This window comes from Leucoraja erinacea, chromosome 4 (genome assembly GCF_028641065.1).
Source record: "Leucoraja erinacea ecotype New England chromosome 4, Leri_hhj_1, whole genome shotgun sequence".
Lineage (NCBI taxonomy): Eukaryota > Metazoa > Chordata > Chondrichthyes > Rajiformes > Rajidae > Leucoraja > Leucoraja erinaceus.
In genome coordinates this window covers 93,875,744-93,892,636 of record NC_073380.1, presented here as the reverse complement: position 1 = coordinate 93,892,636, position 16,893 = coordinate 93,875,744, and the positions used below count along the sequence as shown (strand labels likewise).

Here is a 16,893-nt window from a genome sequence, read left to right as displayed (position 1 = left end):
GCACCCGCCCACTCACCCACCCACCGCAGCCAGCGGTCTCCACAGACCCAGCGCGAGCACGCGCGCGCACCCGCCCACTCACTCACCCGCCCGCCCGCAGCCAGCGGTCGCCACAGACCCAGCGCGAGCGAGCACGCGCGCGCACTCACTCACCCACCCACTCACCTACCGCAGCCAGCGGTCGCCACAGACCCAGCGCGAGCGAGCGCGCAACCTTTGCGTGACGTTAGGTTGCTTCGCGCGCCGGCGGCTCCATTGAGCTGCCAATGGGGCGTCGCGGATGCGCGCGGATGGTTTGAGCCGGTGGGGGGCGTCCAGTTGCCGTGGCTGGAGCTGCATTTTGAGGCAGGCAGGCAGGCAGGGCTGAAGGAGGAGAGGGGAAGGCTGTCTCATACATACTCCTCCCCGGTTGAGTTTTTTTTGTGTGTGTGTGTGTGAGAGAGAGAGAGTGTGTGTCATTTCGTGCATCGAGACGCTGCAGAAAGCAGTCCTTAATTTGTTTTTAATCCTCCACCCAGTGTTGTTTTGTTCCACAATCTGCCGCATAATGTCGACAGGCAGAGAACAATGGATATTCTCGGCACTGCGGGGATAAACGCTGACCGCAGGGAATAAGAGTGCGTTTGTCTTTTTTTTTTGCATTCATCCAACATTTAAAAAAAAAACCTTTAGCAGCGGTGCTTTCCGTCATCGTCACTCCTGCCACTGCTCCCCTATTCCCACACGAAGCTTTTATTTCTAATTAGACGAACGAACGCAATTGCTCGCGGGTTTTAAAGGTTTCCCACTCCCACCGCCAAAGAGACTGAAGGTATTTTATCCTTTCGTTTGTGAATCCCCACTATTTTTATTGGGGAAAATGGAGGCTGTGATAGGGAAGGAATGCAGTGCGCTTGGTGGACTATTTCAGACCATCATCGGCGACATGAAGGTTGGTGTCTTTAATAAAAACCTACAATATTTCGTATGGTATAAATTAAACCAAAAGTAGTGTTTACTTTGTTTGGTATAAACCTGTTTCATGGAAGAGGGTGGCCACTGGCCAGAATATGCTGTAAATTAATGATCGAACAGTAGTTGTGGTGGAAACAGCTGTTTGTACTTAACAGGTTTCTGAGGACCACGGATAATTAAAAAGCTATGTTATGCAGCTTGCTCTGAACTCGCTGGTGTTTATGTTGCATGGACGTGAACCATTTTGAAGAACAGTTCGTAAACTGTACCTGTCAATTTTAATAAGGTGTACACGTTGATTTCTTCACTTACCTTGCATGTTACATATATAGGCGGTTCATGAATCGCTTATTTTTCTCCCTTGGTTGTACAAACAAATTCTTAAATCGACCCACGATTCTCCGATTTACAGTGACCGAATGTGTAAACTGCAACCCTACAAACGAATTCGATTTAATGATAAAAGTTAATGTGCTTTGAAATTGCCAAATTGACATTTTAATTCAAATCGCACATTCAGTGTATATTTCGACGAATAACTTAAACATATCTGTAACTTACTAGTAGTCATAAAATAAAAACTATCCTCAGCTTTAGGTGATTATGTCGTTTCTTTTCTAAATTCCTGGTGTTTATATTGAAATGTTAAATAAGTTTTGGAAAATCCAGTCAGTAATTTGCATCTGCTGAATACTTTATCTTATGCAGGTATTTTATTTTTATCCATTTTATTCATACTTTTTCGTTCCTGTTAAATGATGACCAACATACACTCGTGATTAAAGTTTAAAATATATTTGTATAGATTTGCTTGTGTACTTTTGGTGGAAAAACTTGTGAAAGCTGCACCTTCTTGCTGCTTCTGTGGTAATCAACATTATTCGAATCCAGAATTTATTTTATCATAGTGAAAACTGCACGAAGTAAATCACTTCATTTGATTTCTTCATATTTTTGTGCAGCATCTTGGGGGAAGAAAGATACCTAACCTATTAAATGCTGCTTGATTGACACCATTGAGATTAGATAGTTTGTCTTTGATTTAGTCAGTGGAGGCAAATCAAGCAAACCTACATCCCAACTCTTGAAACATCTCTAACGATCTGTCTAATAGTTAAGAGAATCTGTTAATGCGGTCTATTTTAGCCTTTGGTTATCATTCTATTGCATGAGCCTCAATATGAGTTGCCAACTGGCCATTACACTGAGGAATCAAAAATGACCCACATCCAGCTTTTGTTTGGGAAGGAACTGTAGATGCTGATTTAACACCAAAGATAGACACAAAAAGCTGGAGTTACTCAGCGGGACAGGCAGCACCTCTGGAGTGAAGGAATGGGTGATGTTTCGGGTCGAGACTGAAGAAGGGTCTTGACCCAAAATGCCACCAATTCCTTCTCTCCAGAGGTGCTGCCTGTCCCGCTGAGTTACTCCAGCTTTTTGTGTCTATCTCCTGCTTTTATTTGGCAGCTGTCCATATGCAATTTCCGGGTGTCACCTGATAACGATCAAATTAGGAATCATAATGGGTGTATCTTGTTCTCTGTTGAGATTAATGGTTGCACCCGTGCTGGCATTCCCATCTGAGATATTTTCATTTTGTCAAGACAGGAACTGAATGCGGAGCAATCTCTCCAATATTCTGTCAGTAAAAAAAAACCTGTATTGGTGTGAGCGCAGTTTTATGAAACCTCATTGGGTTGCCGTGGTGTATCTTGGTTCTGTGGTCTGTAGGACTAAATCCATTTGTATTACTACAAAACTTTCCATTTGTTGGATGTTGCTGATAGCTGCATGTAAATATCTAATATGATAAGTACTCTTTCAGTTCCACTGTTATTTGCAAAATTAGTTCTGTATCATTGTTGTGACATACGTTGCCCATTTTTATTATACATTTTCTTGGTTATGCTTAATGAATCTTCTCATAATGGGATAGTACGGGTTAGTAAGGAATCCTAGAACTGGATTAAACAAGATTAGTAAGTGTTTCGATAGGAAGATTCTACACTTTGTGATATTTGAGAAAATAGATACCAAATTTTTCTATGCTCCAGTTCTACTTTTAGTGCCCAGATAATTCCCCATAGAGAGTCATAATCATAGTGATATAGTGTGAAAACAGGCCCTTCGGCCCAACTTGCCAACATGTCTCAGCTACACTAGTCCCACCTGCCCGTGTTTGGTCCATATCCCTTCAAACATGTCCTATCCATGTATCTGTCTAACTGTTTCTTAAATATTGGGATAGTCCCAGCCTCAACTCCCTCCTCTGGCAGCTTGTTCCATACACCCACCACCCTTTGTGGAAGCCTACTTGTAGAAACCTACTTGTTTTCAGGCTGCTTCTAATAACACTCTTAAATCACTTGATAGGAGAGGAGATATGAGTCATTTGATTATGAGAATGGTGCATCGGGATGATTAATTTTCCTCCACCCCCACAACACCATGTTTCAAGATCAGAAGCTTTTCTATTGCAGATCACAAGCAAAATTCTGCTTCCTGATCCTTTTTGTTGCTCTTAAGAATCTGGCACAAAGATTCAGATTCAGATTCTGATGATTTAAGTGTAAGGCTATTTTTTGGTTTGTAAAACAATTGTGAATATGTAACCATATAAAAATTGCTATGACTAAGGAGGCTAAAGAGTGCAATAATCCTATGAGCCTCTGCCTGAAGCATGTCTGGAGCTAGTTTGAATTTACAAAGTGGTGTATAACTGTAACTTCAACCAGCATTAGCTGTAAATTTAAATTAAAATATACCTGCCCATAGTTTGCCTGCCACGCCATGACACGCCAATTAAACAATAATTGGAATTTGAGATTAAGTTGTATACACCGCAATAATTTTTTTGCTTTAATTTTGAAGCTTGACTGTGTTTCGATTGATTAATTACATTGTAATTAAGAGGTGAAAGGCTACGTTTCTGAAGGGATTTGGCTGGTCAGGCAGCATTTGAGGCGAGAATGGGCAGGCAACATTTTGGATTGATACCCTTTTACTGAAGATGGGTCCTGCCCTGAAACGTTGTTTTGCTCAAGATTTCAGCATCTGCAATTTCTTGTCTCCGTATAAATAAGGAGACTGGTGACCTTCAAAGCTGACCTAAATCTAATTGGATTCCATTTGTAATTAAGTTAAGTTGATTAGAGTTCCTCCAAGTCAAATGGAAGGCTTGTCAGTTTTCTGGATATCACAGTATTCTCTTTAAACTATACGTCCCTTTGCTGTGTGGCTTCAATTTTCTTATATTGTGAATTGCCTTCAAACGTTTGTACCTTTCTGCACTAATTTGCACCATTTGTAACTTTAAGAAGTATCTCTGTGCTTTCCAATATTTTCTTTCAAAATTCTGATTGAAATTGCCATGTTTTAGATTTTTTCTTGCTCCTCTCCTGACCCATTTTCCAATTTTTAATCCCAGTGTATGACATTTCTTAACCCCTTCATTCAGGATAAAGCATAGCTGGAACTGTTCTAATTCCAACTGCATAACGTGAATGGCGACTTCTGTATATTACTTGATATGATTCTAACCTGTTCATATCATTTTCTTTGGCATTTTCATATGTATGTATAAACCACTAGATAGGTGGCCTGTAACAGCAGGAATCCCCTTGCTGAAGTCATCTGTTGCCAGCTGTAATTTGTACGCCCTTCGATTCCAGTTTTTTTTTCTTGCTTCCCCCTGAAATTAGTCGGAGGAAGGGTCCCGATTCGGTGTCACTTTTCCATTTTCTCAAGAATGCTGCGTTACTCCTGCATTTAATGTCTATATTTAGCATAATTTGAATGACTGGATGCTGCAGACATTGATGTGAAATTTATAAAATGGGGATTAAGGAGTTGAATGGCTTCTGATATGTCTGTGGAGAAATTGCGTGCCAGGCTGAATGCAGTATCTGTGACAGACCAATGTCACCTGACTCTGGTTGCGTATTTTAAATCTATCTTTGATTGTTAAATGCCCTGTAGATTTTTGGATCTGTTGTATCACTTCAGAGTGAGGCTGTTAATCTGAACACCATGGTCTGTTTGCATTTGGTGAAGAAAATTGCCAGGAACAATCTGATTACATTGAATGGTCTCTAATTGATCAACCTATTTTATCATGTTCAGCTTTCAGTCACCTTGATAATAGAGAGATCCCATGGCAATAGCTGAAAATAAAACTTTCCTTTTAAAAAGAAAGCACAGCAGAATTGTGTTAGTCTTCATTAATAACCTATTTGTGTCAGTTCCATTGAGGATAGGGGTTTATAGTGTTTCTGTGCTGAGTCCACTGTGAAAATACTGAACCATGTCATTATAAAATGTCATCTGGAATAGAAGATTTCCACTAGTTATCGTGTCTCATCGTTGGTTGTGGCTAGAAAAAATGTGATTAATTCAAATGTCTATTGTCCACATTATGCTTTGTACATTTGCCAGTAATTTCGCTTTTGCAGATTTGTATGTTCATTTCTTATGATTTGGAACTAAATATTTTTAAAGGAGCAACAGTTGTAAATGAGAAAGCTTCATAGGAATAATCATTTTCATCCCTCTATGCTATTATTGAATTAGATAATTCATAATTAAATTTATTTTGACTACTTTTGCTCCATGCCCATTGATATCCTTAAAAGTCTTTGATTTCTAGAAGATTTGACTCCTTGTTGTGTTCACTGACTTATTGTATTTTCAATTATTCTCAAAGGCCAGTTAGGTTTGTTGTTTGCACGTTTGCTATGTTAACAGACATGTTAGGATACCAGTTTGTGTTTAATGTGGTCCAATGTTGTAATATGAAATTCATAGCAGTGTTGTTATTCTGCCATTTCAAAACGTGAGGTTTCATGTTATCTTTTTCATTCTTTTGCATGAGGTCACCAAATGATCATTTGCATTCTGCTAAAAATTAGGTGTAATTGGCCCTAATAATGGAGATTTTTTTTTTTAAACACATCCTACACATTCCATCCGTTATGCAATTGTTTTATTTGTGCACAAAAGATAAAGCATTTAGCGATAACTAACATAAACAATGGAACTCATTAAACCCTAAAACGGAAATCCTATAGTGTCACCAATTAATACTGATTAATTGCTGCCCAATCTCTAGATTATAACAGGTGTTTTTGCTGTTTATAAGAAAACATGGCACTCCTGCTGTTTGGTATCTAATGACTGGCTACAATCTATTCCTCTTGAATGAAAAATAATTGTAATTGAGCAGAATCAGCATTGGTTTTGGTGGTTTTTTAGGGGCATCCAGCATATGTGGTTCAGATTCAGATTCAACTTTAATTGTCATTGTCCGTGTACAGTACAGAGACAACTAAATGCATTTAGCATCTCCCTGGAAGAGCGACATAGCATATGATTTGAATAAATATTTACATTAGCATATATACAGACATAGGGTTTTTCCTGTGGGAGGAGTGTCCGGGGGGGGGGTGATTGGCAGTCACCGAGGTACGTTGTTGAGTAGAGTGACAGCTGCCGGGAAGAAGCTGTTCCTGGACCTGCTGGTCCGGCAACGGAGAGACCTGTAGCGTCTCCCGGATGGTAGGAGGGTAAACAGTCCATGGTTGGGGTGAGAGCAGTCTGCTGAGCGCCCTCCGCAGACAACGCTTGCTTTGGACAGACTCAATGAAGGGGAGCGAGGAACCGGTGATGTGTTGGGCGATTTTCACCACCTGTGTGCTGAGCCCCCTCCTCTACTCCCTCTTCACCTATGACTGCACACCTGTACATGGTCATCAACCTAACACCATCATCAAGTATGCAGATGATACAACGGTGATTGGCCTCATCAGCAACAACGATGAGTCGGCCTACAGGGAGGAGGTCCAGCACTTAGCAGCATGGTGCGCTGACAACAACCTGGCCCTTAACTCCAAGAAGACCAAGGAGCTCATTGTGGACTTCAGGAAGTCCAGGGGCGGCACGCACACCCCCATCCACATTAACGGGACGGAGGTGGAACGTGTTTCTAGCTTCAGGTTCCTGGGTGTTAACATCTCCGATGACCTCTCTTGGACCCACAATACCTCAACTCTGATCAAGAAGGCTCACCAACGTCTCTTCTTCCTGAGGAGACTGAAGAAGGTCCATCTGTCTCCTCAGATCCTGGTGAACTTCTACCGCTGCACCATCGAGAGCATCCTTACCAACTGTATCACAGTATGGTATGGCAACTGCTCTGTCTCTGACCGGAAGGCATTGCAGAGGGTGGTGAAAATTGGAGAATATGAAGAATGTACAAAAGTTTGAAGGGATCTGATCCAAAATATTATCTATTTTTCTCCAGAGATGCTGCCTGACCTGCTGAATTACTCCATTTTGTGTCTATCTTTATGTATGTACCGTTGTGTATAGCTGCTCTGCCTGCAGTCCGTCCTTTCACCGTTTTTTTTCTTTTCGTCCTGTTAAAAAAAAATGTTTGTTGGAGGTCTTTTATGTGGTGGGTGGGGGGAGGGGCAAGGGGAAATCTTTATTTCCTAGTCCCTACTTGGTCGAAGAGGCGGCTTCCGAGCTGCTTCTTTGCCCCTTCCTTGCGGCCATCGAGACTGTCCGGTCTCCTGCCAGACCGGACAGAGCCCCAGCTTCGGCGTCGGCGCAGCACTGAAACACCGTCATGGAGCGGGCGATGCCTTACCGGGTTGCTGTGCGGTAAGCTCCGGAGTACTGTGACTGCCGACTCCAACATCGAGGAGCTGCGGTCTGCGAAGTGTCCAGCCACGGTCGGCGCTGGATTTAAAACACCACCGAGCCTTCAATCTCTCGCCGAGATCGCCAAAGTCAGAGCTCTGACCAGCACGACCCATGGACATTGGGAGCCGCGGTCTCCGGCAAGGAGTGCCGTTCCAGACACTCCAAGCCGCTGAGGAGTGTTTCTCCTGACACCGAAGCTCCATCATCCGGGAAGAGGGCCTGAAAACATCGGGCTGCCGTTGCGGCGACTAGCTGCGGAGGCCACAAATAGGCCCCGACCTCGGGTGATCACAGAGGAAGAGGACTGAACTTTCTAGTGCCTTTCCCCACAGTGGAAAAATTTGATTCTGCTGTGGGGGGGACGTTCATGTTAAATTCTATAATGTGTTATGTCTTTTTTAAAATTTTCTATGGATGTATGGAAACCTAATTATCTCTTCTATGTAAAGCAGTTTGGTTTCAACGCGAGTTAATTTAAATGTGCTATATAAATAAAATTAACTTACTACTATATGGATGTTTGAAGCATTTTGTTAGATACTTTGCAAAGGTGATATTATTTAAAATGTTGCACATTATGTTTTAATATATTAGAATAGATAGAAGATTAATTAAAGACCAGTGGTCAGTAGGAGTACCCTGTTAATCTCTTTCAGATTAGCAGGGTGCCAACTATTCTATACTAATGACTTTGAAAAGCAAGCGTGTAATCCATCCAAATTTGTGTCAATAAACAGCTAAAGGAAAGTTGAGTAAGCAAATTAGAAGGTATCAAATGCAATATATTGTGGGGTGATGTGAAGTTGTGGTAAGAGGGGATTGTTTTTAAATAATACAAAAGTTAGTGTGATATACAGAAGACTTTGCTTGTTCATATCTTTATAACAAGATTTTGGAAAGGCAAATGATACTCATGACCTTGATCACAAAGGAGTTGGAGATTAAAGGAGGAATGTACTGAGATAGATTGTTGTTTTTTAATGATGACATATGAGGATCTGTTCAATTTTGGTCTCTGAATCAAAGGAAGGATGTACTTGTCTTGGCGGTGTGCAGTGTAGATTCACTGGATTGATGCCAGGGTTTAGAGGGTTATTCTGCAATTAATTATTGCATGTGCATTTTCACGTGAATTTAATAAATAAGAGATGATTTTAGTGAGTGCAAAATTCAGAAACTGACAGGGTAATGTTAAGAGATTGTTTAACTCAATTTTCTGCACAAAGCTTTAATTTTGTGTTCAGCTTAATTTGGAAAAAAAATACATTTTGACTTTGGAGAAAAATAGATTGTCAGGAATGAATTTAGTAATCTGTGAACAAGAGAAAATTGCTCAGTTAGGTTTGTTTGGAATTGTTGTTTCCAAGATTTGCACTTCAATGAAAGCAACATAGAGGTTTGGTAACCTAATACTTGAGTGAAGCTTTGGAAAAATAGAGAGAATCCAGGAAATTATAGACCAGCGAGCGTCACATCAGTGGTAGGGAAACTATTGAATAGAATTCTTCAGGATAGGATTTACTCTCATGGTGGAGATATTCTGGTTGGAGGGCTGTGCCCAGTGGAGTTCCACAGGAATCTATAGTGGGGCCTCTGCTGTTGGTGATAATATATAAATGACCTAGACGTAAATGTGGATGGGTTGGTGAGCAAGTTTGCTGACGACACCAAAATTGAAGCTGCAGATAGAGAGGAATGCTTCAGGATTTCAGCTACATGGAGTGATTGGATAGACGGATTGTTTTCTCTAGAACATCACGGGTTGAGGGACGACGATAGAAGTATACAAAATTAAGAGAGGCATAGACAGGGTAGACAGTAAGAGCCTTTATCATAGTGTTGATGAGGGAAATTGTAATGGAGCTGTGTGGGTCAAGTTTTAAAAAAAAATACACAGTGATGGGGGGGCTGCAACATTGCCAAGGTGATGGAGGCAGATATGATTGCAGCATGATGTCTAGTTAAGTTGATCTCATCTGCCTGTACATGATCCATATCCCAATATTTTAGATAGGCACATCGAAGTGCAGGTAATAAAGGGATTTGGATCAAGTACAGGTAGATGAGATCATTGTAACTAGGCATCGTGTTCGGACCCAACAGCGTTCCCGTGTAGTACTGTTCTAAATTCTATGTTTAAAATCCCTCCCCACTTCTTCCCCCTCCCTCCCCTCCCCCAATTTCTCTAAAATTACCAGAAGACAAACAGAATTCCCCGAATTTTGGGTAATTTCCTTAAGTGGAAACACTGGCAAAGAGGTCCTTCTGCTGTTGTACATGGCCCTAGTGAGACCACACCTGGAGTATTGTGTGCAGTTTTGGTCTCCAAATTTGAGGAAGGACATTCTTGCTATTGAGAGCCTAGGTTCACAAGGTTAATCCCCGGGATGGCTGGACTGTCATATGTTGATAGAATGGAGCGGCTGAGCTTGTATACTCTGGAATTTAGAAGGATGAGAGGGGATTCTATTGAAACATATAAGATTATTAAAGGATTGGACACACCGGAGGCAGGAAAAATGTTCCCAATGTTAGGGGAATCCCGAATCAGGAGCTATAGTTTAAGAATTAGGGGTAGGTCATTTAGAACGGAGATGAGGAAAAACCTTTTCACCCAGAGTATTGTGAATCTGTGGAATTCTCTGCCTCAGAAGGCATTGGAGGCCAATTGACTGGATGCTTTAAAGAGAGAGTTGGATAGAGCTCTTAAAGATAGTGGAGTCGGGATATGTCTTCAGAATTAAGGGACAGAAGTTTAGGGGTAATATGAGGGGGAACTTCTTTACTCAGAGAGTGGTAGCGGTGTGGAATGAGCTTGCAGTGGAAGTGGTGGAGGCAGGTTCATTGGTATCATTTAAAAATAAATTGGATAGGCATATGGATGAGAAGGGAATGGAGGGTTATGGAATGAGTGCAGGCAGGTGGGACTAAGGGGGAAAAAGTTGTTCGGCACGGACTTGTAGGGCCGAGATGGCCTGTTTCCGTGCTGTAATTGTTATATGGTTATATGGTTATGTCGAGAAGGCAGGAACGGGGTACTGATTGTGGATGATCAGCCTTAATCATATTGAAAGGCGGTGCTGGCTTGAAGGGCCGAATGGCCCACTCCTACACCTATTGTCTATTGCAATCTCCCTTCTTGCTTCCCTCAATAACCTGGGATAGATCCCATCAGGCCCTGGGACTTACCCACCTTAATGTTCTTCAAGAGCCTCAGCATCACCTCCTTTTCGGTCTCAAACTGCCCAAGCATATTTGTATTTCCCATACCCCTCTCATTGCCCTCCAATTCCTTTGCCTCGGTGAATACAGATGAACTCGTTCAATACATCGTCAACATCCTCTGACTCCAAGCCTAGATTCCCTCCTTTATCTTTGAAAAGTCCTACTTTTTCCTGGTCATCCTCTTATTTTTAATATGTATAAAATTTATGTGTTTGTATTTGCCACCTTGTCAATGTTATTGCACTGGTTGGCACAGCAAGGCACTCTGCTGTGGCAGAGACTGTTTGTCTTATTGCACGTTTCTTGGCCCCTTTCAGCCAGAGCCATGCTTCCCTTGGATGCTTTCGCTTTTGTAGCTAAACATTGACTGAGGGGAAAAAACTGAACAATAGCCTGCCGTCTGCCAGCATTTGAACAGCTGCACTCAGAATAACTACTCTCTGTTGCTCTTTGTAGTTTTGTTTCCTACTTAAACTAAAGTTCCTTTTTCGGTAATTTTTTGGCAAATTGCCAGAGACTTTGGGACAAATTTAGAGAGGATACAAGTTTGGATAAGAATGAATTAAAATGAAGTGTTATAACAGTGGATTTTTTTCAGTTAGCAAAAACACCAGGTATCTTTAACTCCTAAATTAACATTATTCTGAATATGCCAAACACAATGCTGATTTATTAAGAAGCAGTAATGTTTAACAATTTACAGTGAATATCTATTATTTTAAGTATAAACCCATTTAAACTATCACCCTCACGGCTCTTACCAAAAAGTTGGTGAAATTGCACAGGTGTTCCTAATGGGCTAATGCTAATATTAAACACCTCGATGCGTTGCATTTTAAAAACATGTATCTGCTCCTGCCTGGTTAAAAATAAGGGAGATCGGATTTCCACCTCATGAAAATAGTGTGATTTGGTGGCCTAGTTTTACAGTAATTCAGCTTGTGTACTTATTTATGGAAATTACAGCAGCCATTTTCTTCTGGCCAATGTTTGCTTTTGAGTTGGTAGTTAATTTAGAACCCCAAGGTATTCTGATCATGCAAATAGTTTGTAACAAGCAGAAAAGTGAGCAGCATGATTTGCATTCAGATAGGAATATTATCTCATTGGTTTATAAAAATTATGAGGCACTGTGTTTATAATATCTTCTTTATTTTGTAGGGAAGTTACCCAATCTGGGAAGATTTTATTAGCAAAGCGGGTAAGCTACAGTCCCAGCTAAGGTAAGTTACCATATTACAAACAACTGTTCTTCATTTTGCATGAATAGTTCAAAGATAATGTGTGTGCTTTGAATAACAAAACCTTTGAGGATAGATAAATGAACATACTATAAAATATGTAAAAGGTATCATTTGCATACTTACTAATTGGATTAGTAAGTATGCAGATGATACTAAGATAGGTGGCATTGTGGATAATGAAGTAGATTTTCAAAGTCTACAGAGAGATTTAAGCCATTTGGAAGAGTGGGCTGAAAGATGGCAGATGGAGTTTAATGCTGATGAGTGTGAAGTGCTACATCTTGGCAGGACAAATCAAAATAGGACATACATGATAAATGGTAGCGAATTGAGGAATGCAGTTGAACAGAGGGATCTAGGAATAACGGTGCATAGTTCCCTGAAGGTGGAATCTCATGTAGATAGGGTGGTAAAAAAAGCTTTTGGTGTGCTGGCTTTTATAAAACAGAGCATTGAGTATAGAAGTTGGGATGTAATGTTAAAATTGTACAAGGCATTGGTGAGGCCAATTCTGGAATATGGTGTACAATTCTTGTTGCCAAATTATAGGAAAGATGTCAACAAAATAGAGAGAGTACAGAGGAGATGTACTAGAATGTTGCCTGGGTTTCAGCACCTAAGTTACAGAGAAAGGTTGAACAAGATATGTCTTTATTCTTTGGAGCGCAGAAGGTTAATGGGGGACTTGATAGAGGTCTTTAAAATTATGAGAGGGATGGACAGAGTTGACGTGGATATGCGTTTTCCATTGAAAGTAGGGAAGATTCAAACAAGAGGACATGATTTGAGAATTAAGGGACAAACGTTTAGGGGCAACATGAGGGGGAACTTCTTTACTCAGATTGGTGTGGAATGAGCTTCCAGTGGAAGTGGTGAAGGCAGGTTAATTTTTATCACTTAAAAATAAATTGGATAGGTATATGGACGGGAAAGGAATAGAGGGTTATGGTCTGAGTGCAGGTAGATGGGACTAGGTGAGAGTAAGTGTTTGGCACGGACTAGAAGGGCCGAGATGGCCTGTTTCCGTGCTGTAATTGTTATATGGTTATATGGTTATCTTTGAAGTTCTAGCAAAGGATAAATTGGGTGTGGTCTGGTGCACATGTTCACATTGTTGTGATCAGAAAGGCTAAAAGGGCAAACTGCAGCTGTAAATACAGGTGATTTGGTTTTTAAATTGCCATGGATCCCAGAGTGCAAAATGTACTCTTTGTTATTATGGTAATTTTGGACCTTTGTGAATATTTTAATCTTCAATATATTCTCATGTACTTGAATTCTTCAATTTACTTGGTTTATTGGATAACCTCACATTTATGTGGATAAATGTGAGGTTATCCATTTTGGTGGCAAAAACGGGAAAGTAGGCTATTATCTAAATGGTGGCCGATTGGGAAAGGGGGAGATGCAGCGAGACCTGGGTGTCATGGTACACCAGTCATTGAAGGTAGGCATGCAGGTGCAGCAGGCAGTAAAGAAAGTGAATGGTATGTTAGCTTTCATTGCAAAAGGATTTGAGTATAGGAGCAGGGAGGTTCTACTGCAGTTGTACAGGGTCTTGGTGAGACCACACCTGGAGTATTGCGTACAGTTTTGGTCTCCAAATCTGAGGAAGGACATTATTGCCATAGAGGGTGTGCAGAGACGGTTCACCAGACTGATTCCTGGGATGTCAGGACTGTCTTATTAAGAAGAAAGACTGGATAGACTTGGTTTATACTCTCTAGAATTTAGGAGATTGAGAGGGGATCTTATAGAAACTTACAAAATTCTTAAGGGGTTGGACAGGCTAGATGCAGGAAGATTGTTCCCGATGTTAGGGAAGTTCAGGACAAGGGGTCACAGCTTAAGGATAAGGGGGAAATCCTTTAAAACTGAGATGAGAATAACTTTTTTCACACAGAGAGTGGTGAATCTCTGGAACTCTCTGCCACAGAGGGTAGTTGAGGCCAGTTCATTGGCTATATTTAAGAGGGAGTTAGATGTGGCCCTTGTGGCTAAGGGGATCAGAGGGTATGGAGAGAAGGCAGGTACGGGATACTGAGTTGGATGATCAGCCATGATCATATTGAATGGCGGTGCAGGCTCGAAGGGCCGAATGGCCTACTCCTGCACCTAATTTCTATGTTTTATATTGGTTAACTACAAAACGATAACTCAGGCTTATTTATTTTGTTTCTCAGAGGAAATTTAGCATTTCGCTGGGAGAAAACAATAAAAAATATTTTCCCTGTCAATTCTATATAAACAATATTTCCGTAATTGCTTTTTGCCAACTTTTTTCCCTTGATAGTAATCATAAACATCTATGCTTGCTTGTCCCATTTGTATTAAGCACACTATATTCCTTGGGAGATGAGCATACCCAACATTTTTCATTTTTGCAGCAGAACGACAAAGTGTAATGTTATTTTTAGGGCTGTATTTTCTGGAACTCATGCTTATTGTGTCAAAAAAACATCTTCAGGATATTTTGTATTCCAGGACCACTGTGGTGGCTGCTGCTGCTTTTTTGGATGCCTTTCAGAAAGTGGCAGATATGGCTACAAATACCCGTGGTAAGCAGTCTTTTTTGCTATGTAGATTCTATTGGATTCAAAATAGGTGCCCTCTAGCCAGCTTGCATTTATATTTCATTTGGTCAAATACTTCAATAGATAATCCATTGATTTTAAGATTTGGTACCACCATTTGTTGACTATGAAAGATCAAGTATAGATGGCAAGAAGAAGAAAATGTTTTCCATTTTCCATAACTGGTTGCATGATTGCAACATGGATTATGTTACCATTATTTCAAAATAAAATAATTTGCATTATAGAGTTACTGGTCTGGTCTTTCATACGTTTTGGAATGTTTAAATATATTGCTTTGATCTCAGACTTTGTTTAAAGATAAATGTCAGATTTTAATGTAGTAGAATCATTTAGAATTGGGGGAACTTATTTAAATATAAAATGTCATCCAAATCAATGTATTCCTTTGCATTAAAAATTATAAATATTTTAGTGTAAATTTACTTCATATTTCTTCCTGTTTTTTTTTGGACTGAAGAGCTCATTCAATGAACACCCTCAAAAAATGGTGTGCTGAGGAAAATCTTGGAATTTTTGTTGTGATATGGACAATAGGACTGTAGTTAGTCATTTATCGGCCAATTTTAGTATAAACTAGACCAAGTAGGACCCGTTGGGTCCCGTTCCCCCAACGCAACATGTTCCACCAGTGCAATATTCCACAACTCACCCATAGCCCCCATCTGCACAGATGCGGCTCATTTCCCCTCAAACCCCAGCACCCTCCGCTACACCCTCCCTCTTTTTAAATTAAAAAAAAATAACTTTTCACTTAAAAAAATACAATTCCGCTTCCTCTGCCCATGCTCGTTACAATGTTACAAATGACAGTGTATTGTCATTTGTAACATTGTAATGGGCAAGGGCAGCAAGTGGAATTGGATTGTTTACAGTGAAAAGTTAATTTTTTGAGGTTTAAAATGTGAATTACTAAAATATAACATCAATCGGAACAAAACTTGATACACCACACATCAGGACCATGGTGAGTAAGGTGGGTAAAATAATGTAGCACTATCGTGTTCCATTTTGGCATAATTTCAAGATCACAGACAGACAGACATAGAAACAAACAAGGTGAGAGTTTTTGTAATATATGGATTGTTTCATTGACATTTGACCATGTACACTTTTAATTTGGCCTAGGACAACCACAAATTTAGTTTCATATATGATAAAAATAAAAAACTAGAATTCCATATTCTAGTTAAAATTAGAAATGCTTTGAGTGTTTTTTTCAGCTATTACAGAAACTTTGAATTGAACTGTGTTTATTTATGTGGTGCAAATCACAATTGCCTCCAGCCAATTTGACTCATTCCCTTTAACTGGATGCAGCAAAAAAAAAGTCCAGAGATTCCAATTGTATTATCACACTGAGCTTCATAAGTGTGAAAAGATAATAACTTGAGAGGCTAGTCAAAACTGATGAGGGAGATCGATGTAAAGATACAGAAGTTTATTTGGTTCTAGTGTTCCAATTTATATCTCAACTGCTTCATCAATGATATAATAATTACAAGTTTCATGAGTGGGGTAATTTGCTGATTCAGAATACAGCTCCCCTAACAATGGGCTGACCCATGTTTGATAAAATGGGGAACGGAGGGCTCGGAGCATTTGATAGCAAGTGACATTTGAGTGATTTGGTATTTCCATTAAAGTGCCTGTCAGTTGCCATTTTATATCACAGTCTCCAGAATGGTTACTGAAGTCTTCAGAATGAGAAATGGTACAGGAAGTTTAAAAGGGGATAAAAGTAACGTCAGGCAACATGGGGACCAGTTTTAAAAGAGGGGTGGTGAATACAAAACTAACTGCTTATAGTGCAGTTAGAAATTGGCATGTACAACATTGTGGGCGTTCCAGAATCATGGCTGAAAAAGGTTTAGAGCTGGGAGCTGAACATACAAGGATATGCATCCTATCAACAAGGCACAGGCAGGGGGGTAGAGGATGTAGGCTCTGTTGGTAAGGAATGAAATCCAATCCTTAGCAAGAAATGACAGGATCAGAAGATATAGAATCATTGTGGGTAGTGTTGAGAAACTGCAAGGGTAAAAAGACCCTGATGGGAGTTGTATGCAGGCCCCTGAACAACAGCAGATATGTAAAGTACAATTTACATAAGGGTATTGAAAAGGCATGTATGAAAGGCAATGTTACAGTGATCATGGGGATTTCAATAT

At 40.3% G+C, this 16,893-nt stretch overlaps 1 protein-coding gene across 4 annotated transcripts in view; it reads left to right on the top strand.

Moving 5' to 3' along the window:
• Nucleotides 1-278: 278 nt before the first annotated feature.
• The window catches only part of LOC129696692 (protein MTSS 1-like), a 157,013-nt gene continuing 140,398 nt past the window's right edge, over nucleotides 279-16,893 (top strand). Inside the window, exons 1-3 of one of the 4 annotated variants that reach the window (XM_055634812.1) lie at nucleotides 279-931; nucleotides 12,046-12,107; nucleotides 14,613-14,686. In XM_055634812.1, the coding sequence (XP_055490787.1) occupies nucleotides 860-931; nucleotides 12,046-12,107; nucleotides 14,613-14,686 (208 nt within the window). In that variant the 5' untranslated portion in view covers nucleotides 279-859. The remainder of the gene's footprint in view (nucleotides 932-12,045; nucleotides 12,108-14,612; nucleotides 14,687-16,893) is intronic. The other 3 variants (XM_055634813.1, XM_055634815.1, XM_055634816.1) reach the window with 3 other exon arrangements.